General features: G+C 41.1%; 1 protein-coding gene across 2 annotated transcripts in view; it reads right to left on the bottom strand.

Annotated features, from left to right (window-relative positions):
• Positions 1-27,461, bottom strand: part of CNTNAP5 (contactin associated protein family member 5) — a 967,841-nt gene that overhangs the window by 158,416 nt on the left and 781,964 nt on the right. For both annotated transcript variants that reach the window (XM_062199074.1, XM_062199079.1), the window contains exons 14-16: positions 23,088-23,244; positions 2,380-2,507; positions 2,033-2,203 (exon numbers count right to left, since the gene is read on the bottom strand). In XM_062199074.1, coding sequence (XP_062055058.1) covers positions 2,033-2,203; positions 2,380-2,507; positions 23,088-23,244 — 456 coding nt within the window. The remainder of the gene's footprint in view (positions 1-2,032; positions 2,204-2,379; positions 2,508-23,087; positions 23,245-27,461) is intronic.

The following is a 27,461-nucleotide window of genomic DNA, read 5'->3' as shown; positions in this document are numbered from 1 at the left end:
ATCTAATAGCAAGCCTAAGTCCTCATGGTCATGAGCAACGAGAACAAGGTGGCGGGTACAGTCCACCCTGTCTATAACAATAAGTTATACACCGAGTGCAGAGGACCAAAAAAACAACAGCAAAAGTAACTAAAACTGCACCTGTTTTTATTACCACCAACCATCAGTAATTCTAAGCAATGTCAGTGATAATACATTCTTCTACAAAAAAATTTTTTTGTTAGTCTGCTTAAACAGACACTGAAGTTATTGTTAATTTTTAATGATGCATTCAAAAACTCTTAAAATAGAATGTTTTATTACCTATCACTTAATAAATATATTTGGGGAGACATTAACACAGGTAACTCTAAATATACTGTGCACTTCTGAAAGTATAGACTTAAATACGTATGTCTGTATTCAAGAATAAGAACTGAAGATCTGTTTTCACTGTTCACAATTTCAGTGCTATCATTGTTTAGTTCAGATCTGCTGTTGAATGGATGCATGTTGGGGAGAGAGCTGAAGGAATTCTAATCCCTTAGGGATTTTTAGGTTTTTACCTAATAGACTAGAAATGTATATGATGAGCTTTCTGATGAAAATACATTAGTGGACTATTTTTTTTTAATTGCAGAGATTTGGAAGTTTATAGAACTAATCATGACCAAGCACACGGACAATTTATCATTTTTGGAATTTACTATAAAATGGCATTTTTATGAATCTTTACCAGACATATCTTTATATTTAAAGTCTTTCCTATTTGCATGTCCATGACTTCATGTGGAAATTGTTCTAATTTAAAATGAATAGAAAGTATTCTTTGGTCATTAAGACAAAAGATAGATGGGGAAATTAAGACTGTACTCTGTACTCTCATTGGAACATGACCACATGTAGAAAATTGATTTTGACAAAATCAAGAACAAATCTTCAGAAATTTTAATGTTATTATCACTGGAGCATACCAATATGTAGCTTTTTGTCCATTTTTATATAAAGTAGAATTGATCTAAAAAAAGAAATTAGTGTACTTTTTGTTCTGGGAAAACATATATACTATATGTAAATTTGTATTACATATAAAATATGCTGTAATACATTACTCCCCATGTAGGATCTCTGTCCTTAATGTGTCGTACAATGTGAATTAATGCTATAACTAGTACTCAAAGAGTACTTTACACTTTGTGTTTCTGTGTGGGTGTAAACTGCTGAAATCCTTACTTAATATATACTAAATTGATCTTCTGTATATAAAGATAATTGAAAGTGAATCTTGATGTGAATGGAATTTGAGAGGGAGCAGGAGATGGGAGGGTTGCGAGTGGGAGGGAAGTTATAGGGGAGGGGAAGCCACTGTAATACTGTAATCTAAAAGCTGTACTTTGGAAATTAATATTTATTAAATAAAAATTTTAAAAATTAAATTTTATCATCCTTATTTATATTATTTTTTGTTTGACTTCATGATTGTTATTGAATATAATTCATATGCAATGGATGAATGTTAGAAAAAGAACCACACTCAGCATCAGATTCACCAGATATATCACTGCTCATGAGGATGTCACAGAACAAACATCACCCTTCTCATTGGGTCATCACACTCTCCGAGTAGTGTGAGGAACAACAGGAAATTAGTTTTGAAGAAACAGCACAACCAAAAGGTATATTCAACCTGTGAACAGAATGCATCCTGATAATCATTTCTTCTTTCCACGTAAAATGTAATGAGAAAATCTTGTGGTATATAAACTTTATTAAAGTTGCAGGGAAGAAATACTGTGGCTCAGATAACAGACAGTGTAACAGGAATCCATGGGCACTTTGGAATGCACATATTGTGATGAGAGGATGATGCAGTAAATACTGAAAAGACATAATAAGTGGTAAAGCCTTTAGAAAAACATGAAATTATCACTGCTAGTTTTTCCTACCCCCACTGAGATTAAATTGACAGTACACGTATGCACTAGTGGTTGGTAATAGAGTTAGATGTGTTCTGATGACCAGTTACATTACATTCAAAAATGAGCGCACTTACAGCTTAATTCAAGTCGGATAAAGTCTTTAATGCCAAGATTTTCCAGGAAGACTCCCGATAAAGCCGTGGTTTTAAAAAAGAAGGAGATGTCAGCACTGAATTCCGCATGGAAGGTAGGGAAGTGGAGGTAAGAGGCTTCTGTGTAAAATGAGACGGCATTCCAGAAGTGTCCTGCAAATGAGAAAAGCCTTCAGCATGTGCCATCATTTTCAAGGAGCGTGGGATGCGTTGGGCACATGGACCATTTTCAAGACTAGGGGCCAATGCAGGGGAAAGGGATAAGGGAAGAGAAAGCATCTTGTGCTCAGGTAATGCAGAGAGAAAGCTTGTTTCAGCATAGTACTCACGGTCACCATAGCAACGCAAGGGGCCAATCCTCCAAGCGGCTTCTGAGTTTGATCTGTTGGTAGCAGTGATGACTATCTGAGTGACAGGCAAGTGGTCTTTGAAGGAGAGAAAGCCAGTGTCATTTGTCCTGCAAAACATAAATTAAGGGAAAAAAAAAGAGGACAAATTGTGGATAATCTAGGGACTCTGCTTAGACCCCTTTTTGAAAAACAGATTCTGGTGGTTGCAGGAGGGCAGCCATGGAGAGGGATAACACAAAGCCTTTCATCTCATGAATGGGCATGAAAGGCTGGGATGCCCGTTACAAAACCCATGGCTGGCTTCCAAAAACAAGTGGGTTTTGCACCTTCCTAAATGTGTGTGCAGAAGCACAGTTTACAAAAATCACTATGGCTCCTTGTGGCTAAGAGCACTCCACCTACTCAATGATGTGCTAACATGACATCACACATCTCCTCTTTTTCACCATAAAGAGATGGGCTATCTTAATAGTTAACTCAAGTAGGTATCACAAATCCCACTTGAAAATTACTCCAATGGAGTTTTTCAGCCACCTCCCAACAGGTTTTCATCAACTTTGGATGCTTCTTATCACCTTTTAGCTCTAGGAAAAAACAAGTCATCATGGTGAGGGCTGTGTTGTCTTTCATTGTGTTCTTCATTTTAGTGATCTTGGCTTTGTTTTTGTTAATTACACAGATAAGGGGTTGACTAGTCACTTTTTCATAAGAAAAATATAGCTAGGGAAAGAGCTGACAATGCCCCGAGTGCTTGGCTCCTGCACCCAAGTGGAAGACTTGGAAGCAGCTCCTGGCTCCTGGCTTCCATCTGGCCCAGTTCCGACCATTGCAGCCATTTTTGAGGGGGCAGTGAACCAGTGGATAGAAAATCTTTGTTTTTCTCTCCCCATCCTCCCTAACTCAGTCTACCAAATAAAATAAATAAAACCTTAAAAAAATGGAGCTGAAACCATTGTGTTTGTCTGCTTTTTAATTGTGTTCTGGGGCCTATGGCAAGAATCAGGCAATGTGGTCAAAAGTAAAAGTTAGAGAAAAGACTCTGGTGTTGAAGGCATATTGATTTTGAGACCGATATGTAAAGGGGTAGGTATTTTTTTTCTCACACAACACTCCTCTATGTAGGGTGCCATTACCCTAATTTAAAAATGGGAAAACTGGACGCTCAGAGATACTAGATAACTTGTGTGAAGTCACACCATGGAAGGACAGGGGACAAGTCACATTCCTGGTATCCCCAGGATCTATCCTACTTCCTGAAGGACAGAGCCTTGGAAGCATGCAGAATCCTTCTGGAATCCTAGGTCCACCACCCTAGTGGTGATAGCCTGGGTAAGAGAGCTCCCTGTGCTCTGCTTTGAAATGAAGATAACATTTACCTCAGAGGAATATTGAGAGGATGAAATGGAGTTATGTAGTCACTTAGCATTGTCCCTGATCTACAGCAAATACTAAAAAAAAAAAAAAAAAAAAAAAAAAAAAGACAGTGGTGACATCTATCTTATTTCCCTTCTTTGTTTTCATACCACTCTGAGGCCTTAGGCAAGTCAACTCATCTTCTCATGCGTCTTCCTGTGATTCTGTATGGGACACTGCATATTATGCAGCATGTGTGCAAAATTCAGCTTTAAAATGTATCACCCAGCTCATGAGATTTGCGCAAAAGCACAGATTAATTAATTTTGATTATAAATAAAGAAAACATTCACCCACACACATATATCTACAGGTCTATTCACCAGATATCTAAAGAAACACATTACACGGTATCTGTAATATTAGTGTCTATATTCAAAGTTCACTCAAAAGATCTGGAATAAGGCATTTGTCATATTTTAAAAACACATCTGTGTGCATAGACAAAAAAAAATTGAGATTTCTCATTTCTAATATCTTTTCAAACAGAGGCAAAGTGGAATGAAAGCCAAACCCAAATTCTCTCCTGGGGAAATTCGGAAATGCTATTGGATTTTATTTCTCTCCATTTTCATTTTCAAGGTGAAAGTGGTAGACTTTGATGTCTGTCTGTCAATGCTAACTGCTGCATTCCTTATGCCCTATGGCATCTTGTCTACATCAATTTGATGTCTTTCTGCCAAAGTGTTGGGATATACAAATAGCACTCTATGAATAAAAATATCTTCCAAATAACACTGAAGACAATCATATTTAATTTGATGATTGAATGCACATTGCCAAGAATAGTTTTTATCTGAAAACTTAAACAAAGAAAGTAACTATCTAAAGTTGCTTAAAGCAACAAAAGCACATACAAACTCACATGTCTATAGAGGCCAGGCAAGTAATAGAAATGTGTTCAAGCAGCTTTGCATTGGTAAGAAAAGGAATTTGGAACACACATTCAGTGGGACAGGGGGAAATAAGACTGGTAGATGTCCCTGCCTAAAGTGAGGCAGTGATCACCATTAATAGGAGATAACTAAACCACTCATGAATATGGAATCTTAATGTAAGACATTTTCACCTTTTAGATCATGGCAATGAATTTTAAATTCACAGTTAAATAAAGAATGAAAGTATGGTGGGAATCAACACAGTGGCCAATGCAACCCACATAAGGGCTGTGTTCAGTGGACAGGCAACTGAACCATCCAGTGAAACTTGCATAGCATTCATGCTCCTAGGGTGATATTGAGAAGAAGCCTGGATTTGATTCAACATGCGAGTGACAGATTTTACTCCAAAATTTCCAAATATTTGAGATGTTAGGGAGGGTTTAGTCATAATAAAATGATGTAAATCAGGGAAGAACCTTTTTTTTTTTTTTTTTTTTTTTTTTGGACAGGCAGAGTGGACAATGAGAGAGAGAGACAGAGAGAAAGGTCTTCCTTTTTCCGTTGGTTCACCCCACAATGGCCGCAGTGGCTGGCACGCTGTGGCCAGCGCAAAATGCTGATTCAAAGCCAGGAGGCAGTTGCCTCTCCTGGTCTCCCATTCAGGTGCAGCGCCCAAAGACTTGGGCCATCCTCCACTGCACTCCCGGGCCACAGCAGAGAGCTGGACTGGAAGAGGAGCAACCGGGACAGAATCCAGCGCCCCGACAGGGACTAGAACCTGGTGTGTCAGCGCCACAGGCGGAAGATTAGCCTATTGAGCCATGGCGCTGGCTGAACCTTTTTTTTTTTTAAGATTTATTTTATTTATTTGAAAGAGTTACAAAGAGAGGTAAAGACAGAGAGAGAGGTCTTCCCTCTGCTGATTCACTCCACAGATGGCCGCAATGGACGGAGTTTTGTGCCAATCTGAAGCCAGGAGCCAGGAGCAGGTGCAGGGGCCCAAAGACCTAGGCCATCTTCTATTGCCTTCCCAGGCCATAGCAGAGAGCTAGATTGGAAGAGGAGCAGCCGGGTCTCAAACCGGCGCCTATAAGGGATGCCAGCACTGCAGGCCAGGGTGTTAACTCTTGTGCACAGCGCCACCCCCAAGGGAAGAACCTTTGATAGGCAGGGAGTCTATAGTTACATGTTTGACTTTCTTCAGCCCAAAGGCACATGCTTTGCAGACCTTGATTTCCTCTGGAATGATGCACAGTAAAGTTGAGAGGCGACTGTGTGGTGGGAAAGCATGTCTGTTGGGAACAGACTGACATGAATCGAAGTCATGTGCATCATATCCTGTACAGATATATGTATGTATACTGTATGCACACTTGTGTGATACCACCCTGGGCCTTAGTTTCCTTATCTTATTTTTTAAAGATTTATTTAACTTCGTTGAAAGGCAGAGTTACAGAGAAGCAGAGGCAGAAAGAGAGAGAGAGAGAGAGAGAGAGAGAGAGAGAAAGGTCTTCCATCAGCTGGTTCACTCCCCAGATGGCCACAAGGGTCAGAGTTGGACTGATCCAAAACTGTGCCAATCCAAAGCCATGCCTATCCGAAGCCAGGAGCTTCTTCCAGCTCTGCAACCACACCCTAATGCAGCCTATCAGTGCATCCTGAGCTTGGTTCTCCATTTCCATTCTTTCTTTTTTTAGAGATTTATTTATTTATTTGAAGGGCAGAGTTACATAGAGGGAGGAGAGGCAGAGAAAGAAAGAGAGAGGTCTTTCATCCAAGGTTCACTTCCCAATTGTCTGCAATGGCTGGAGTTGCGCCAATCCAAAGCCAGACCCAGCTTCCTCTGGGTCTCCCATGTAGGTGCAGAGGTGCAAGGACTTGGGCCATCTTCTACTGTTTTCCCAGGCCATAGTAGAGAACTGGATGGGAAGTGGAGCAGCCGGGTCTCGAACCAGCTCTCACATGGGATGCCAGCACTGCACGAGGTGGCTTTACCCACTATGCCACAGTGCTGCCCCATTTCCTTATCTTTTAAGTACTGATAATAAATATTGTACAAGCCAAGGTGAATAGCTTTTACCCCAAGTCAGTATTATATTATTTGCTACTGCACTAACTCATACTTAGCAGAGACTCAATAAGAAGTTACTGAAATGCTAACATTTGAGATAGAAGTGAAAATACAAAGAATATTTTAAAAGAAAATTACAAAAGAAATCCTCTGTTGTAATGAATGATCAGGACAGTCAGAATTTCCCGGTGACTGAGACTGTAACGGTACAAGAAATAAGTATGGAGTCCTAAAGAAACATGCTTGGGTATTTTTCCAAAGGAAAGGAAATTAGCGTTTCCAAGAGAAACCTGCACTTCCAGGTTTACTGAAGCACTATTCACAATAGACACAATATGGAATCAACCTGGGTAGTCCAATGATGCATGAATGGATAAAGGAAATGAGCTCATGTATACACAATGGAATAATATTCAGCCATAAAAAAGAAAAAAACCTTGTCACTTTGAGTAGCATGGATGAGATTGGAGGATATTACACCAAGTGAAATAAATAATGCCCAGAGAGAAAATCACTGCATGTTCCCACTTACATGTGACAAAAGTAGAGTAGAATAGTGATTATTAGAGGCTAAATAAAGGTAGAATATTGATTATTAATAGGAAGAAAGGGGAAGGAATGAGCAGAGGATGGTTAATGGGTACAGGAGTGCAGCTGCATAGGAAGAATAACTTTTAATGTTCTAGAGCAGAGTAGGGCAACCAATCAAAAACAGTTATCTATCTCAAAATAGCTAGAATAAAGGATTCTGGATGTTCCCAATACAAAGAAACAATGAATGTTTGAGGTGATGGAAATGTTAATTACTCTAACATGATTCTTACATATTGTAAACATATATTGAAGTATCACACTGTACTCCATAAATACATTAAATTACTATGTGTCAATTAGGAATAAAATCTTTACATAAAACGAAGAGCATGTGTGTTGAGACAAAAATTAAAATGTTCTCCAAAGCAAAGGTGTGGCAAAGACTCAGTCAGTGTGTTATCTTCTCATTAACTGAGTCTTGGAATTTTATCAAATCCTAAGTACGCAGTGAAGGCAGACTCTTGATTACATCCTCAGTGTGAAATGGGGAGAGATGTCACATACTGGCATTTATTTCCTTCAACAACTTTGGTTACCAGATGCTCCTTAAGCTTCCTTTAGAATAGTCATTTGTTTGAAGCTTTAAGAGAGACAATGCTTTTTCTTTCTCCTTTTTATACTCTTCCCTTCTCCAGTCATTCACATGTAATAATTAATGCATTATGTAAATGGGAGACAAGCCAGAAAATTATAGAAAGAACTCAAGATCTCAGGTCTCTTTGAAGTCACTGTGTGAATTTTAGTGACTTCAAACTCTTGTGTAGGTTATAGAATGTCCTCTGCTTCGTGTGGCTGCAGAGAAGGCATGACCATAAGATGCCTGAACTCAGCTCTTAACTGCTATATTGAAGCTTGCCAAGAATTCTCTTAGCTTTAAGAGGCAATTATTGCCCTTCTTCCTTCCTTCTTAAAGACTTCCAGATACCAAAAAGACCCAGGGGATTAGGTGACAAGAAACTTAAAATGAGCAAAGGAATCATTTAGCTGACATCAAAAGCAAATGCAAAGATTTGACTGTGGTCAAATAAATAGGTCTATATCACAATAATATCCATCCTGCTGTGCACTACAATGACCAAAGCATATCTAGAATCTTGTTTTCTGTTCTTGGCATAAGAAATTCAAGGAGGAAGAAAATAAAATTGGGGAATGCATCTAAAAATTTCAAAATCTATATTTCTTTTTCTTGGTAAATACTCTAGAAATCTGAAACCATAGGGCTCTTCACAAGTAGAGATGAGAAAATAAAAATTGTTCTTGGTATATTAACATAGCCATGGCTTACTCAAAGTATATTTACTATTAAGAAATTGAATTAGCCCGCAACACTTTAATTCTTTTTTTTAATACTTTTTTTTTTGGACAGGCAGAGTTAGACAGTGAGAGAGAGAGAGAGAGACAGAGAGAGAGAGAGAAAGGTCTTCCTTTCCGTTGGTTCACCCCCCAAATGGCCACCACAGCCAGCGCGCTGCGCTGATCCGGAGCCAGGAGCCAGGTGTCTCCTCCTGGTCTCCCATGCGGGTGCAGAGCCCAAGTACTCGGGCCATCCTCCACTGCCCTCCCAGGCCACTGCAGAGAGCTGTACTGGAAGAGGAGCAACCGGGACAGAATCCGGCACCCCGACTGGGACTAGAAACCGGGGTGCTGGTGCCGCAGGCAGAGGATTAGCCAAGTGAGCCACCCTCAACATTTTAAATGTATGTAATATATTAACACAGAAGATTTTTGAAGGCACAATTGGCTGACCATGCTCTGGTTATTAAAAAATAGTTGGCTGTGCCATAAATAATACCTTTCTAGACTGAGATCAGTCTTGTTCAAGAAGCAAGTAGATTAGACATCAAAACTACTAGATTGTATAGCACATGCTTATGACTCAACACATTCAGTTGTTAATAACTCCAAATACATAGTTCTAATTCTCAGGAACAAATGAACTTCATGTTTTCCAACTCTACTTATGTCACATAGTCACATCAAATTTCAAGGCAGGTCCCCAAATATGCTACATTCTTCATTCCAACTCTGTACAAAGACTACTTTTGCATACGATTCTTTTTGATATTTATTCGTATATTGACTTTACTGTGTATAATCTTTGTTTCCCCGTTGGTAATGGGAAGATAGTATGCAGATAATAAGCTCCACATTAATCAGCAGTAAGCAAGGCTATCTAAAATGTTAGACTATCTGGGTTAGGTTTTTAGCCTAGAGGTTATGACATTGGCTGTGAGGCCCACACTCCATATCAGGGTACCTGGACTCAAATGCCCATTTCATTCCCAATTCCAGCTTCCTGCTAAAGAGTAACCTGGGAAGCAATAGGTGATGACTCAAGTAGTTGGTGGATTGAATTCTTGGCTATGACCTGGCCCAGCACCAGCTGTTGCTGGCATCTGAGGCGAGGGAGTGAACTATTAGATGAGAGCTTCATCTGTCTGCCTCTGCTTTTGCCTCTGTCTTTGTCTTTCTTCTTCCCAATTACATAAGTAAATAATTGTTTTTAAAGGTAGACCAGCTCTACCCATTGTGACTGGCCCTGTCTAGTCCATGGCTAATCCTTTATCCTGCCTTTTTAATCCCATCTCCTGCTTTCTCAGGGTACTCCTCTTTCAGTTCACATCTCTGCTTTTCTGTACATTCAACTCCTCCCTCTCACCTGGCTCTTTGGGCTTCCTCAACCCCACCTAACTACTCTTTGTCCTTTCTCCTTCTCTGACTAGAGCCAAAGTTTTCTTAGATAATTATCTGTATTCTTTCTTTTATCTCACCTTCTTCTTCTCCATTTCCTCCTCAATCTACCAAAATCCATCCTTTCCTTTTTCTTTCCCAATGAAATTGCTACTTTTCATGGAATAGGTCTGCTCCTAACTTACTTCACTTGGTTGCAGTAACTGGCAGTGTCACTCTCTTTCTTGTTACACACACACATACACACACACACATTTGTCTCCTGATACGCTAGGGTACTTCAAACATTTTCTTGGAAAATGTAGTTAATTGCTGTTTCTGTTGGTACAAAAAATTTGGAAATTCATTCCCAATTTTTTCATAATACACAATTTCCTTGAACTTCTTTAAGGTCTTCATATGTATGGATTTAAAATGTCCCTGCAAAGAAGTGGCCATCAAAGAAGGATGTACTTTTCTCTAAAAGGATGAGAGAACTTCCACTTTGCTTATGGCCTTGTTTAAATACTGAAGAGTTTGTGGATTCAAAAGGCTTCCATAGCCTATGTAGCTCATGTCAAGAGCCTCAGGTGGTCACTGATGTCATACATAAGAGCACTAATTATTAAATTAACAACAGGAGTCACTGTGCACTTACTTCCCATGTATGACCTCTGTCTTCAATGAGTTGTATTATGAGTGTTAACTGTAAAACTAGTTCTCAAACAGTTTTCTTTGTGTATGTGTGTTTGTGTGTGTGTGCGATTGTTGAAATTTTTACTTAGTACAGAGATGGTCTGCTGTGTACAAAGTTAATTGAAAATGAATCTTAATGGAGAGTGGGACTTGGAAGGGGGGAAGGAAGAGGAGGTGGGGTGGGAGGACAGGTATGGTGGGAAAAAATCACTACATTCCCAAAGTTGTACTTATAAAATTTGCATTCCTTAAAAAGTAATTGATTAGTTAAAGAATTAACAAAAAAGGGAAAAAAAAGTTCCTGCATCAAAGTAAGTTTGTCTTTCAATTCTATTAAACTTTTTTTTTTATTTGACAGGTAGAGTTATAGACAGTGGGAGAGAGAGACAGAGAGAAAGGTCTTCCTTCCATTGGTTCAGTCCCCAAATGGCTGTCACAGCCGGTGCTGCACCGATCCGAAGCCGGGAGCCAATACTTCCTCCTGGTCTCCCATGCGGGTGCAGGGGCCCAAGCACTCGGGCATCCATCCACTGCCCTCCCGGGCCACTGCAGAGAGCTGCACTGGAAGAAGGGCAACTAGGACTAGAACCTGGTGCCCATATGGAATGCCGGCGCCACAGGCAGAGGATTAACCTAGTGAGCCATGGCACCGGCCCCAATTCTATTAAACTTTTTACTGTCTGCTCACATATTCATCCAACTGCCGACTATCCATGTCCCTTACATATCAATGGGCACTTCAAACACATGAACAAACATCCCCTACTCATCCTTCACCTGGGGTACCTTTCCTCTGGGTACCTGTCTGTGCTCCTCACCTGCGTGAATGACTGGACACCCATTGCTGACACCACAGACATCTGTCTCTCCCCACTTTCTTACTTCCTCACTTATTCTGGATTAAGCTCTTCCACCAATTTCACCTGTGCTTTACCCTCATCTTCCCAGTCTCTTTAGTTTCCTTCTAGACCTTGGGGATGGATTCTAAAACTAGCTCCCTTCTTCAATCACGCTATTTTCTTTCTCCTTCCATTCTTCTTACTATTCCCAGAAGGAGATTTACAGAATGTAAACCATTATTCAAATTGCACTGTTTAAAACCTTTTAAGGGTCTCTATCTCTTGAAAGTAAAGACCAGATTTCAATTTATTTGACAGAGCAGAGCACACAACATAATGCTATTTAAAATTGCTGTTGCTTTTGACAAAGGAAAACCCTTTCTAAAAGAAAATTATTCTTAAGTCAAAAGCACTGCTAGAGTTTAGAACTACTCATTCTGGGATGTAGTGATGGGTCCGGGGGACAGGTGAAGGCTCACATCCATGGCAATGAGTGTGGGAACTGCCTCGTTTTTCTTTTGGCCACTGGTATTTAACATATGGTTTCCCACACAATCTCGATTAATCCTGAGAACAACTCCATGACGATACTATAATAATCACCTAAAGGACAGGAAACTGAGGTTCTGACAAGTTTCAAACCATTGCAGTGTGTATCACTGGCAACTGGATAGACCAGAGTTCGAACTTGGATTCAGTTCCCAAAACATTTGCCTATAATCCCATGTCCTTCCATGGTTCCCATACAGAGATCACAGCAAAATCTGGGGCTTCTCGTGTCCAGTTCACATCTTCCCAGACAGGGCTGAAATGACAACACCAGGCTCTGCATCCTTGAGCTGCCCTTGGTCACTCCCAGGCTGACCATCCCCATTCCATTCACACAGGCCTGCTCCACGCAAGGTGCAGTGTAATTGATTAGGTTTCAGTTTACTAACTGGCAATCATCTTCCAGCCCAGCATGCTCTGAGACCCAGTTGGGTCACCTTGACAAAGGTTCTGTGAGTCCACACACTCTTCAATTACACAATTACAAGCAATCTCTTGGTTTATTTCTATTCAGCACATGTGGCGATTTTTACACGTGAACTTCTCCCCGAGTTGGGAGAGAGGAGCCCTCAATCGCCCAGAATTTGGTGGTTGAATGAAATCTGATTGTGCTGACATGCTATTACTTCTGTTACATCATTTCTTTTATTGCATATGTGTATCATTTTCTCTGACATTGGTTTAACATCTATAAATCAATATTGCCTCTCATAGTTTACTTAAGCTATTAGGAAAATAGGGAAAATAAGAAAAATATTGACATAAATGTTTGAGAACTACAAACCACTCTGCTAGATACACAAATTATTGCTAACTCAGCCAGCACTCCTGAGAGATATTCTCCTTTTTATAATAAACAGGAACCTGAAGCTCAAAGAAGCAAAATGATTTAGACTCTGCAGTTAATACGTGACAATTCCAGGATCCAGCAAACCATTACATAATAAAATGTTACTTGGAGATTCATTAGCTTTTGCATTCAGAAAATGATGGTGCTACCAGCAGAAATAGCTGCAATTGTGTGTGTTCTAAGCTTATCCCAGGCATTAGCTTGTGACACTTACACAGAATACCCACAAGGCAGATGCGCTCAGGATGATTTCCTCTTCTTCTGCACAGTAAAGACTCTACCCTTTCAGCAAAATGCAGACGATGAGATTCATTTGCAGTTAGTCTACTGCATTGCCATGGACAGAAGCAGTAGCAACAAGTAGGGTAGAAGTGACTGGAGCAGGGAGCAGATCGCAGCACCCCAAGCTTCCCATTCTGTCTTGGCTGTCCCCTGCAGTCACACTGAGCTAAAGGTTCTGCCAAGCTAGGAGTGAAAAGAGATGGTCATAAACCTCTCCCTGTGTGACTGTGTTCTGAATCTTGTGAGTTGTGGACATCCCAGAGATAAAGCCACCTCTTAGGGCTCAGGTTTATTTCAACCCACAGGGGTAAGATCGCCAATCCAAGAATTATAGCCAATAAGGGCAGGATAGCCAATTCCATGGCCCTTCAGGAGTTTGACCACATTTAGCAAAAGTAGAAAGTGCAAAATCCAACAATTTTAAATTGAGATTCCAGTCTATAGAAATAATAGAAAACTGAGGGATGGCATTTGATCTAATGGCTAAAATGCTGCTTTGGACACCTGCAACCCAAATCAGAGTGCCTGGGTTCCAGCCCAGGATCTCCTCCCTACTCCAACTTCCTGCTAATATGCACCCTGGAAGGCGTCAGTTGATGGCTCAAGTACTTGGGTCCCTTTCATCCACATGAGAGGCCCAGGCTGGGTTCCCGGCTCCTGATTTCAGTCTGGCTCAGCCCTAGCTGTGGGGGGCATTTGTGGAATCAAACAGTGGATGATAGATCTCTCTCTCTCTCTTTTTTTCTCTCTCTCTCCTTTCTCTGTAGTCCTTTCAAACAAATGGAGCAAACAATAAGACATATTGAAAGATGACTCTTCTCTATTAAAAATAAATAGAAAAATGGAAAAAAGTATAAATCAGATTCAAAAATTTTCTTAGAAATATTGTATCTAATAGTGAAAAGTCATGTACAAATCAAATATTCAGTATAAAGGAATAGTTAAACAAGCAGTGACTCAAACATACTATGGAATTCTATGTAGCCATTAAAATTGACAAGTGCATTCATTTCTGATTTATGTAAGGATGCCAAGGGAAAAAAATCTCTAAGGTTTATTTTATTTTATTTTATTTTAAACCCAATTCATGTGGGCTTCTTTTGTGTCTTTTTTGTTTTTTTAATTTGACAGAGTTATAGACAGTGAGAGAGAGAGAGAGACAGAGACAAAGGTCTTCCTTCCATTGGTTCACTCCACTAATGGCCGCTACAGCCAGCGCTGCGCTGATCCGAAGCCAGGAGCCAGGTACTTTCTCCTGGTCTCCCGTGCGGGTGCAGGGCCCAAGCACTTGGGCCATCCTCCACTGTCTTCCCCGGCCACAGCACAGAGCTGGACTGGAAGAGGAGCAGCTGGGACTAGAACCCGGCGCCCATATGGGATGCCAGCGCCGCAGGTGGAGGAATAACCAAGTGAGCCATGGTGCTGGCCCCCTCTAACGTTTATTTTATTTTAAAAAAGCAAGTTGCAAAATAATATGCCTAATTTTATTTCACATTTAGTAACAACTGAACAAGCACAAGTTTGTCAGTATGGGATGTCTGGAATGATTTATACATATAATATCTTACACACTGCAACTGGTATGTCTCAGAGCAAAAGTTCACATGTAAAGCAAAATTAAGACTATTCAAAGCGGTAATCAGGTAGGAGCTTGTACTTTTTAATTTATTTTTTTATTTTTTTATTTTTTTTTTCTTTTTCTTTTTGACAGGCAGAGTGGACAGTAGAGAGAGAGACAGAGAGAAAGGTTTTCCTTTTTGCCGTTGGTTCACCCTCCAATGGCCACCGCGGTAGGCGCGCTGCGGCCGGCGCACCGCGCTGTTTGGATGGCAGGAGCCAGGTGCTTATCCTGGTCTCCCATGGGGTGCAGGGCCCAAGCACTCGGGCCATCCTCCACTGTACTCCCTGGCCACAGCAGAGAGCTGGCCTGGAAGAGGGGCAACCGGGACAGGATGGGTGCCCCGACCGGGACTAGAACCTGGTGTGCCGGCGCCGCAAGGCGGAGGATTAGCCTATTGAGCCACGGCACCGGCCTGTACTTTTTAATTTAAAATTGTTTTAAATATTTGAGTATTTTAAAAAAAGATATTATATTATATTATATTTTAAAATAAAGGTATTATATTTATTCTATAATAAAAATTATCCTTTTAAAAATAGGAAAAATAATCATCTTTATTTATTAAATGCTGTTGACCCAAAGTAAAAACTCTAATCAAACTACAAAACTGACAGAAGAGGGGATAATACATCTTACTGATTTAGATCTGAGTGAGAGCTTTCCTCAGCTGGGTAATCCATGAACTTAGTGATAAGTAGGAAAATTAAAATAGAAACCAAGAGCCAAGCATTTGCTGCAGTGGATAAGACAATGTTTAGGAAGCTGCACCCCAGATCGAAGCACCCAGGTTCCAGTCCTGGTTCTACTCTTGATTCCAGCTTCCTGCTAATGCATACCCTAGGCGGCAGCTTCAGTACTTAGTGTCATGCCATCTATGTGAGAAACCCGGATTTAGGTCTTGGCTCCTGGCTTCATGCTGGCCCATGCTTGCTTTTGTAAACATCTGAGAAGTAAATCAGCAGATATGAGATCTTTGTCAGGCTGTGTTTCTCTCTGCTTTTCAAATAAGTAAAATAAAATCAAAATCAAAACCTCATGACATTTTTAAGAAAACTTATAATATTTTGTATACATTATGCATGCAAAATCTTCATCTTGATATTGATTTTGAGTTCTATCTCCCATACAATTTCTGCAATTGCTCAAATAATGAAACTTCACAGACAATTTAGCTGTGGTATATTTGTAGAGATCAAGATAACTGATATAATAGCAATTTCAGTCTACATCTTTAATTGTTTCCTGCAAGTACAAAAATGAGCATTTCACAGCCATGTTTTGTTTTCCAGAACGGATCATAAACTATTCATATTAGTAATTTTTCCAAATAGATGACAGAGTGGTGGCATCATCAAATAAAAAGAAAAAAAAATCCTCCTTAATGATACTCTTCACAGAAAATCAACTATTTTACTCCATCTACAGTTCTAGAAAGTAACAATGTGACATTTTGGATTAGAATTTTCAACATATGATTATAAGTGTGTTTTTCTCTCATTTTTGCATTTCTTCTTTTTTGAATGTGCAATCCCTTTCTATTCTTCTACTAACATACATGATAAAATATACTATCTTTAAATATCTGGGGTAAGTATTAGGCGTAGTAGTAGAGATGCCACCTGTCATAGCTGCTTTCCATATTGGAGTGCCTATATTCCAGTCTTGGCTCCACTCCTTATTCCAGCTTCTTGTTAATGCACATCCTGAAAGGCAGCAGGTGCCGACTCAAGTTGTCGGGTCTCTGCCACCCATGTGGAAGACTCAGTTCGAGTCCATGGCTCTTGACTTCAGCCCAACCCAATTGTGCCCCTTATAGTCATTTGGGGAGCGAAGCAGAGGGTAAGAGATACTCTCCGTCTCTCCATCTCCCTAGCTTTCAAATAAGTTTTAAAAAATTAAGTCTGAATCCTGGAAATATACAAGTCAGGAACAAGTCACCCCAAAATGTACACTGTAAGGGAAATTTCAATGGCTAAAACAGCAGACAATAACTACCAAGTGAAAAGCATATTTGACCAGGTAGAGAGGATGAGACAAAAGGAAATCACACCATCCAGCCAGCCAGCCATCCATTCCTCCACCCATTTTTTCATCTGCTCATTCAGCATTGAGTGCTTGAAGAACCTATCATGCAAGATGTTTTCTCCCCCATTCAAAGTGCTGGCCCTGATTATATTGCTAGGTGTGTGTGGTACATCAGGGACTGGGTAAAAAAAATACAGTTCTTTCATCATTTCTGTCTGCTTAGGGAAAACTCACGTCCAAAACTCAGTGGGCAGTAGAAGAATTCGTAAGCAGATTCATAAGTAATAAAATGCACACAGTGAAGATTGCACAGCATTAGTCTTCAACAAGGGAGACGGCCTTGGTGTGCCATGGAGTGAATTTTCCTCCCCCTCAGGACTCAGAACTGGAGCTCCAGTTCAGGATGCTACCCATGTGAGACCCCAAAACTGCACCCCAACTGCACTGAACCTGGGCGTTACAGAGAGGCAGGTTTTATCAGAATCGAAGGAAGTCTGAGACACCAAAGAACAGACCACATGAGGAAACAGCTAAGCCCTGAACCTCTCGGTGTACCCAGCATCACCTCATGAAGCCTCTTGAGAGGGAACTAAAGGCCTTTTTGTAAAGCAAACCTGGGGCCTGGAGGAGACATGCATTTACAAGGAAAACAACTCAATTTGAAGGCAAATATATAAGAAGAGAACTTTGGAGCAATTGGTCACTTCCAACTACTTTCTAAAACTAATTAACCAGGGGCCAGTGCAGTGGCGCAATAGGTTAATCCTCTACCTGTGGCACTGGCATCCCATATGGGAGCTGGTTCTAGTCCCTGCTGTTCTTCTTCTGATCCAGCTCTCTGCTATGGTCTGGGGAAGCAGAAGAAGTTGTCCCAAGTGCTTGGACCCCTGCACCTATGTGGGAGACCAGGAAGAAACTCCTGGATTCTGGCTTCAGATTGGCCCAGCTCCAGGCATTGCAGCCATTTGGGGGAGTGAATCAGCGGATGGAAGACATTTATCTCTATCTCTCCCTCTCACTGTCTGTAACCCTATCTCTCAAATAAATAAATAAAATCTTTAAAATAATTAAATAAAATTTATTATTTTAATTGACAAAAATTGTACATGTTGATAGCATGAAGCATTGTATGTGATGTCTGTGTGTGTGAATTGTGGGATGGCTAATTAACAAGTTACCTCACATGGAAGCAACATAGGAGTTCATAAGAGGATGAATGGGTAAAGAAAACCTGGTCTGCATATGCATTGGAATACTATCCAGCCCTCAACCTAAGGAAATCCTATCATTTGCAACAATATGGATGAAGCTGGAGGACATTATGTTAAGTGAAATAATCCAGGCTCAGGAAGCCAAATAACCACTATTTGAAAGCTGAGAGACAGTCAATCTTCAGACAAAAGTGTTCAGGTTAAACATTGCAAATGTTCCTTGTGAATTTGTGACAGGCAAGTAACAACTAGCAAATGAAGCAAATAACAGAGAATCCTAGGCTGGCCATGGCCTGACCTACCAAGAGGTAGAGAGGTAAAAATACAATCAACAGAAGCCATTCAACCTTTGTCCATTCATGAGTTCAGCATGCATTGAATCATTTCTCTGCGGTAGAGGGAGAGAATCGGCAGCTAAAAAGGGACCTTAAACTCCAGGATTCCATGACTAAAAAATATAACATTCCCTAAAAATATTCTGTTCTTTAAGAAAAAGAACAATGTGTTTCCTTTTTGGGATTATCAGATGACCGGAATTTAAACTCCACATCATTCTCTTCTCCTATTTTGTGCCATATCACTTTATCCAAGGGTACAGTAAGGGCAAGAGTCAGAGAACAAACTTATAAAAACCAAATAAATATATCTGCATTTTGTTCTAAAATAAATAAAAGAAAGTTCTACTGTTAAGCAAGAGGGCTTCCCGTTAGTTCAGCTTTGTTCAGATCTTGGGCCATCACCAAGAGGCATAATTTGCAGGTTCCCCTGCCTTCCACAACTCTGCACCCCAGATGTGCCTTTCTTCCCACCTGCCACATAATTTAACCCTCCCTTTCCCTGGGATATCTCCAGGGATTTTCGTTTTTACTCTTAACAGCTCATCAGTGTAAAGAAGTTGCTAGAGAAGACACCTGGCTGTTAGGATTCCTGTGGGTTGGATGATTAAATTGAAGGCAAGTTCCTTGGCACACAGTCATTAACCATTAAATTATTATTCATTCAAGTTCTATTCATTGTTTATTTTTCCTTCCTGTTGAGTTCATTGCCTTGGACAGAAGCCCCTGAGAGACCAGCTTCATAGGACACTGGACTCATATGTCTAATGGATGCTTCTTTGCTCAAAGAAGGAAATGTGCTTAACTGTTCACTGAGTGACTTCTCATTTCTCCCCAACCTCCTCCTCATCTTCTGAGCTGCCTTATTTTCACCTGCTCTTGCAATACTCTCATCTTCCCTATTTACTTGGGTCTCATTGAAGTATATGACAGCACATTACTCAGTTACAGAAGTTTATTAAAACAGAACAAAGCATTTTCAATAAGCAGAGCCTTGAGTTGAGGGGACAGGGAGGGGCCCCTCATCAACCTGACTTTAGCAAACAAGAGTACCCGTGCTGTGGTGATAGGACTTGAGAGATTCTGTGGGAGTTCTCTACAGCATCCTCACTGACTAGCCATGATGGAAAAAGCCAACACTAGCAGCTCCATTGCTGTGGTCAGGTACAGCATGCAGGATTCCATAGGGTTTTCAAGTTCATACCCTGGCCAAGTTCATTCACGAAGCCACTAATCACCTCAGAGACTCAGTTTCCTTTGCTAGAGAAAGAAGACATAAATCACACCTGAACATTATTGGGATGTTAACAACATGAGTCATAGGTTGCAAAAATGTGAAGATCAGTTTATGATAAGAAGCATTTTTGAAATGATAATAGAGCCTTAAGGTGGTCATATATTAAACTGCTATTCCCTAGGTGATATACCAACCCAAGCCAGCTTTCTAATTAATTTTACCTAAAATTAGAAACTTGGAGGAATTCTACAAAAAGATAGTTTTTTTTTTCCTTTAGGAACTTGAAGAATACCAGTGATACTAGAAAGGGTACATTGGTTTCTAGCAAAAATGTGAAACGTGAAAATCCATGCACTTCAGATGCTACCTAAGGATGTGGGCCATAGAGAGCAGCGCACGACTATTTCTCAGTTGGGTCGATTTTTACACTGTAGCTTTCTGCAGTGAATGATAGAGTTGGATGAATAAATACTGAATACATTTCCCCAAGGTTGTGCCAGGCCTCGTGTCTGAAGATACACTGTGGTCAAGCAACCTTGTACAGATAAAAGATAATTCATTGTTATTTCACAAGCTTCAGGAGCTGGATCCAAGCTACCTTCCAGGCTTATCTCCTGTTCATTCCCTATAGCTGTGCGATGACCACACCAGTACACCTAAGCTTTGGGCAAGCAGTGAATTCTATATTATTCCATACCTCTCCGCCTAAACACATGGGGGTTTATGCATTCCTGTGCTATACTAACCTGTTTATTCCTTTTGCTGACTTCTGGTCCTTACCTGGCACTTCTAATCTTAGTCTTCCAACCTGTATGCATCCCAGATTCTGGCATACTGTGGTTATCTCTGTTACTCAGTTTTTTTGTACTGATCCATTTGCTCCTAACTTGCTTTTTTGGTAACATTTTTGTGTCAATCCTCAAGGACAGGAACTGCAATGTCTCTGACCTTCTCTGCACCATGGTCTGTTTGGCACTGAGTGGACAATCAGTAAATATGAACAAATACACCTGTGTCAGATGGAGCAGTGCACATAGCTGCTTCTAAAACAAATGTTTCTCCAGAGCTGTTTATCACAGCATCCTACCTTTCCTGTGACAATGGATGACACTGGAGGAACTGAATCAGAATCTCAGCCTCTACTCTCACATGGGGGTGACAGGACAAACTTTCTACTCTTATCTCACCTGGACACTGCAACAAGATGTTCAGCTAGGGGCCCAGCACTGTGGAACAGTTGGCTAAGCCACTGCCTGCAATGTCACCATCCCCTGCCAGAGTGCCAGTTTGAGTCCTGGCTGCTCCACTTCCAATCCAGCTTCCTCCTAATTCTGGGAAAGAAGAGGGTGATGGCCGAAATACCAGCCCCCTGTCACCCATGTGGGAAACCAGGATGGAATTACAGGCTCCTGATTTTGTCTTGACCCAGCCCCAGCCTTTGTGGCCATTTTGGAGTGAACCAACAGATGGAAGATGGATGGATCCCTCTCTCTCTCTCTCTCTCTCTCTCTCTCTCTCTCTCTCCTTTTTCTCTCTTACACTCTGCTTTTTAAATGAATAAAATAACTCTTAAACATTTGAAGGGATATGTGTTCAGAGGAGGTGCACTTGTAAGAATGTCAATGGAAAGAAAGGCTGGAATCAGACAGGAAGCCATTAGCAGTAGAAAGTGCTGTGCCACAGCAGGTAAAGCCACCGCCTATAGTGCTGGCAACCCATACAGGTACTGGTTCGAGACCTGGCTGCTCCATTTCTGATCCAGCTCTCTGCTATGCCTGGGAAAGCAGTCCTTGGGCACCTGTACCTGCGTAGGAGAACCAGGAGAAACTCCTGGCTCCTGCCTTTGGATTGGCACAGCTCCGACTGTTGCGGTCAATTGGGGAATGAACCAGTGGATGGAAGACCTCTCTCTCTCTCCTTCTCTTTGCTTCTCCTTCTTTCTCTGTTTAACTCTGACTTTCAAATAAATAAATAAATCTAAAAATTAAAAAAGAAAGTCCCAGAGAAGTCACATGATGCCATGATCTCTCACTGCCCGTTCTGCGTGAAGTAAATGAAGCCCTGTCCAATTAATCTGTGGGTCGCAGAGACACCAAGGCAGTGTTCAAAAGACAAACATGATGTAAAGAAGGACTCCACCACAGGAAAAGAAATAGAGAGTGAAAATCAAGTCTTCAGCCAAGAAGGGAGTCAAAAACAGTGCTGAGCAAAAGAAACTTTCCCTGTTTTCAATAGAGAAAAGGAGAGGTAGAGAAAGAGAGGTCTTCCATCTACTGGTTCACTCCCCAGATGGCCGCAACAGCCGGAGCTGCACTGATCCAAAGCCAGGAGCCAGAACCTTCCTCCAGGTCTCCCACGTGGGTGCAGGGGCCCAGGGACTCGTGCCATCTTCTACTGCTTTCCCAGGCCGTAGCAGAGAGCTGCATCTGAAGAAGAGCAGCCGGGACTAGAACCGGAGCTTCAGGCCAGGGCTTTAACCCGCTGCGCCACAGTGCCGGCCCCTTTACTTTACATTTAAACTCCTATGTCAGCTCCTCCAATTACACACCACAGAATGAAGGTACTTCTCTCTGAGCCTGCATATCAGCAAAGAGTGTCTGATAACACATACAGTGAAGGTGAACTTAGGGAATTAAAGCTGATGGGAGCAGGGCACCTGAAGATATTTTCCTCTCAACACAGCCATTTAACACTTCCAGGCCTACAAGCCTACCAAGCTTGCAGATGCCATTGTATCGTGATTCCTGCTCTTCAAAACATTCCTAGTTTTGGGATGCTCGCCACCCACAGGGAAGACTAGGATTGGGCTCCAGGTTCCTGGTTTCAGTCTGGCTTGATCTGACTGGTACAAGTGTTTGAGGATTGAACCAGCGGATGGAAGATTTGGGAGATCTCTCTCTCTCTCTCTCTCTTGCTCTTGCTCTCACTCTCGCTCTCGCTCTCTCTCTCGCTCTTGCTCTTTATCTCTGTCTGCCTCCCTCTCTTTCAAATAAACTCAAATGAAAAAGAAGAGAGCACTGACTTATGAGTAAAACATCAGTGAGAGAACTGGGGCAATGTCTGCCTAATCTCACACCCCTGTCTCTGTCACTCCTTCCCTCCAAGACTGTGCTTCATCTGTTATAGAAACACCATCTAGATTACATAACTCAGTATCCCATTCTATTTCTTTAGAGTAGAAGGGTCAGGATATATGGAGGTAATGGTGTGACCACATGCCTTTTTGTTATCCCCTCAGTTATGGCGCCCAAAACACTAGAACTGGCCATTTCCAAGTTAAAAACCATCACAGCCATTAAGGAGCCTCGGTTCATAATGAATTTCTCATCTGCACCCTCCTCTCTTTGGGGAAATTTGACAGATCAGTGCATGTGCTTTTTTCCACAATGCAGAAAGTTCACAGTTCTCATTACCATCCGTCCTTGTCTGTGTCACAGTTGCAAAAGTGTGGGATATCCAGGCAACTCTCATCCAGGCCACATGCACACTGCTGGACCCCAGGAGGGGCATCTCCCCAGTACGGGTGCCTCTCACTGGACCGCCCGACCCACCAGATGAATGGTGCTCCATCTGAAAAACAGGAAATTTCACAAGTCATGGAGAGGGTGTCACAGTGCCTAATATATATATATATATATATATACACACATATGTATAATATTACACACACAAGTACATGTAAACAACGATTTCATCAGAAGTATTTATCCAAGAGATTCTTCAAAAATTCATAAGCACCTAACTAAAGGATTCCATTTTGTTGCAAAAACATTTTAAAATTCATGTGTAGTTTGTTCATGATATACATTTTTCATTAATTTGTCAAGTCTTCCTATAGGCACAAATTTCAAAAAATAATTTACATGAAAATAAAATTATCTTTTTTAAAAAAAGTTGATTTATTGATTTGAAAGACAGAGTTATAGAAAGAGAAAGAGAGAGAGAAAGATTTTCCATCTGCTGGTTCACTCCCCAAATGGCTACAAAGGCCAGGGCTAAGCTGATCCAAAGCCAGGAGTTTCTTATAGGTCTTCCATGTGGGTGCAAAGGCCCAAGTACTTGGGGCATTTTCCACTGCTTTCCCAGGTGCATTAACAGGGAGCTGGATTGGAAGTTGAGCAGATGCCAGTATGGGATGCCGGTGGCAGCTTTACCCACTACACAACAACATCAACCTCAATAAACTTATCTTTCAATTTAATTTTCCACAAACTGCTTGTTTCAATCTTTATTTGTTTATTTTACTTGTTTGAAAAGCAGAGGAGAGAGAGAGCTCCCGTCTACTGGTTAATATCTTTGCCATCCCCACTGGCCAGGGCAGGCGAGGCTAAAGCCAGGACCTCAGGATTCGATCTAAACATTCCATGTCATCACCCAGGGTACAGATTAGCAGGAAGTTGAAACAGGAGCACAGCTGGGACTGGATATGTGAAGCAGGTATCCTAAGAAGTGTCTTCCCCTATGTTAAGTGTTCACTTTTCTTTTTGAAATGCTATTGTATAGTCAAATATTAATTAATGAAAATGAAAAGATAACTAATTAGAATTCTTACTATGTCAGACCTTGTAAATTGGACTGGATTTTACACATACATGCACACACACACAAACAGCAAATATGTGTATTTTAAAAAGTAATTTCCTTTTAAAAATTGTCAAAGACAAAGCAACTAATCCAGGGCAAAGATCACCTAGTGTCCTCAGTTTCTGGAAATGAATGAGCAGTGTGCAGAGAAGGTGAAGGCAGTGCTGACTCAGGTAAGAACAGGTGGTCTTGGGGCTGGCGCTGTGGTGCAGCAGGTTTATGCCCTGGCCTGAAGCGCTGGCAACTGGGGAGTGGACCATCGGATGGAAGACCTCTCTCCCTCTCTCCGCCTCTCCTTTCTCTGTGTAACTCTGACTTTCAGATAAACAAATAAATCTTAAAAAAAAGAGGGTGGTCTTCACATTCTTTCCACTGATTTTTATCATGATTAAGAACACTCAGAGCTACTATATCTTCTGAATTTTTAAAGAGAAATCAGAAATTTCAAGTTCAAGCATACTGGGGAGAAGCCAGCGCTGTGGCGAAGCAGGTAAAGCTGCTGCCTGCAGTGTCAGCATCCTATATGGGCACCAGTTCTAGTCCTGGCTGCTCCACTTCAGATCCAGCTCTCTGCTATGGCCTGGGAAAGCAGTAGCAGATAGCTCAGTTCCTTGGGCCCCGGCACCCATGTGGGAGATCAGGAAGAAGCTCCTGGCTCCTGGCTTCATACTAGCTCAGCTCTGGCCATTGTGGCCATTTGGGGAGTGAACCAGTGGATGGAAGACCTCTCCCTCTCTCTACCTCTCTTTCTCTCTGTGTATAACACTGACTTTCAAATAAATAAATATTTTTTTTTAAAAAAAGATACTGGGGAAAATAGAAACACTGGGAAAGCCAACGATGCATGGTCCAAAGAGTCCCTTGTAAAAGCCATTTTTAACCCCTGAAAACTGCTAAGCCCCTCTGCTTCTCAGTTAATAAAGTTAATACGTAATCATTTTTGAGTCTCACCTTTGTCTATTTATTTCCTTACTACATTTAGTGAAACCTATGGAATTTTATTTTCTGATTTAACTTAGTTTAGTAGCTTAGAATTATCCTTCAAAACACAGGTACAGAAAGAGATTGAGTTGTCAGACACCACTGCCCAGTGTTAGGCCTGACTTCCCTTTGGTCATGGCTGTCTTATTTCTGTCGGGGATGTAAAAGGTGCATAAGATATGTTGATTAAATTTAAAATGAAAGAAACTGAAGACATTTTATGTGTTTGTGCTTAAGTTTACTGGTTAAACAAACTACATCATGTTAGATATTTAAGAGGTGTTTCCAAATACATGATTCTTAAAATTTATAGAAGGCATTGGACCTGCTGGTAAATGTTTTCTTAAGTTCTTATCTAATGGTTGAAACTGTTTGCTAAGTTTTCATGTGATATTGCTATTGTCAGCAAGCAATCTAGGACTTGCTCCCTCATTTCTCTATGCTAAGCCCAACTTGTTCTTTCATTTCTCTATTCTCCTCAAGGTAGGAAACTAATTCTATTATGAAGGAATCTATAGGATGCACAATTTAATCTTTAGACCTTATAAAAGAGATGGCTAACATTTTTCTGTAATAGCATAGCCAAAATAAGAGCTGATGGCGAAGTAAACAGTAAGTAGAAAAAAACCTCCCTTTCAGCCCAAAGGGAAAGAAAGTTTTAAAGTGAGAATATAATTTTCCTCATGGGCATTGTCTACCTTAGAAAAACTACTACAGAACATGCCTGTGACTATAGACTTGTAGTTCAGGCCACCGAAGATTAGAGATGGGACTTGGGCGCTCCCTTGACTTGCATCCTCTGGTCTGCTTTAACACAAACCAGGAGGAAAAGAAAGCTAGGCATCAGAAGCAATGGGTGGCAGGCCTATTAATGGCTGATCTGTAGAGTGATCTGCCCTCAAGGAGACCCAACAGGCCAGTCCACTGCAGTGGCTTTCAATGTGGTAAGCCTGGGCTTCAGCAGAAGTCAACTTGTGAAGAGCCCTGGCAGCTATGCCAAGAGTTGGATCACTGGAAATGGACCTGCCCTGGAGTCGAAGGATGCCCAGGTCAGAGCCACAGATCTTATTGGCTCTAAGCTGAAAAGCCCTTCACTCAGCCCAACTTCCAAAGTGACCACTGCAGCTGAGGGGATGGTCAAGTAGGGTCAGCAACATTGCAGGCAGAACTATAAATTTCTTGCTAGAGATGCCCCCTGCCTTTACCTGGCCAGCTCTCCTCCCAGGCCAGCTAAGTAATGAAAGTCAACAGAGTGCCTTCCCCTAGGAAGTTCACACCTCCCTTAGGATGTACCCCATGTGAAGAGATAGATAGGTCTGGGCCTCTTAACTTTCAAGGCCTAAAGCCCACCAGATTATTATCAAGCCCCTTCTGTCAGGTTCTATTTGCCTCTCAATCAGAAAACTTACTTGTAGCTTAGACAGCACCTTTCTTAGCTCCTCTAAGAATGACTCTGTCCTTTGTTCTAGACCCTGTCTAGCGCACTTGGGCCTCATTCCTTCATAATCATAACCTCTACTCTACCACCAATGGCTCTACTCCCAACCTGTGTGTACTGATGGTCCTCTTCCCCACTTAATGCTGTATAATTGTTCAGACCTGGTTAATGCCACTCTTAGGATCATTGGTTACTATTCTCACCCTGTCTTTTATGACCTTGTCTAAATATGATCAGAGTCGGCAAACTTGGAAGGCTTCCATAGCCTTGGTAACTCATGATGAGAGCCTAGGGTGGTTACTAGCACCATAAACTAGAGTGTCAATTTGATTGGTTAAAACAGGAGTCACTGTGCACTTGCTCCTCATGTGGGATCTCTGTCCTTAATGTGCTGTACATTGTGATTTAATGCTATAACTAGTACTCAAACAGTATGTTTCACTTTGTGTTTCTATGTGGGTGCAAACTGTTGAAATCTTTAATTAATATATACTAAATTGATCTTCTGTATATAAATAGAATTGAAAATGAATCTTGATGTGAATGGAAGGGGAGAGGGAGCGGGAAAGGGGAGGGTTGCGGGTGGGAGGGAAGTTATGGGAGCGGGAAGCCATTGTAATCCATAAGCTGTACATTGGAAATTTATATTCATTAAATAAAAGTTAAAAAAAAATAAATTTAAAAAAATAAATTTAAAATGAAATAATTACTTAGGGATTTTTTTCAAGATTTGCCATTTTAAAGTAGCACTATCTCAAGATGTTATTGGTTTGAAATTTTGTCT

Source organism: Lepus europaeus, chromosome 1 (genome assembly GCF_033115175.1).
Source record: "Lepus europaeus isolate LE1 chromosome 1, mLepTim1.pri, whole genome shotgun sequence".
In the NCBI taxonomy this organism is placed as follows: Eukaryota; Metazoa; Chordata; class Mammalia; order Lagomorpha; family Leporidae; genus Lepus; species Lepus europaeus.
This window is presented reverse-complemented; position numbering and strand designations above follow the sequence as displayed.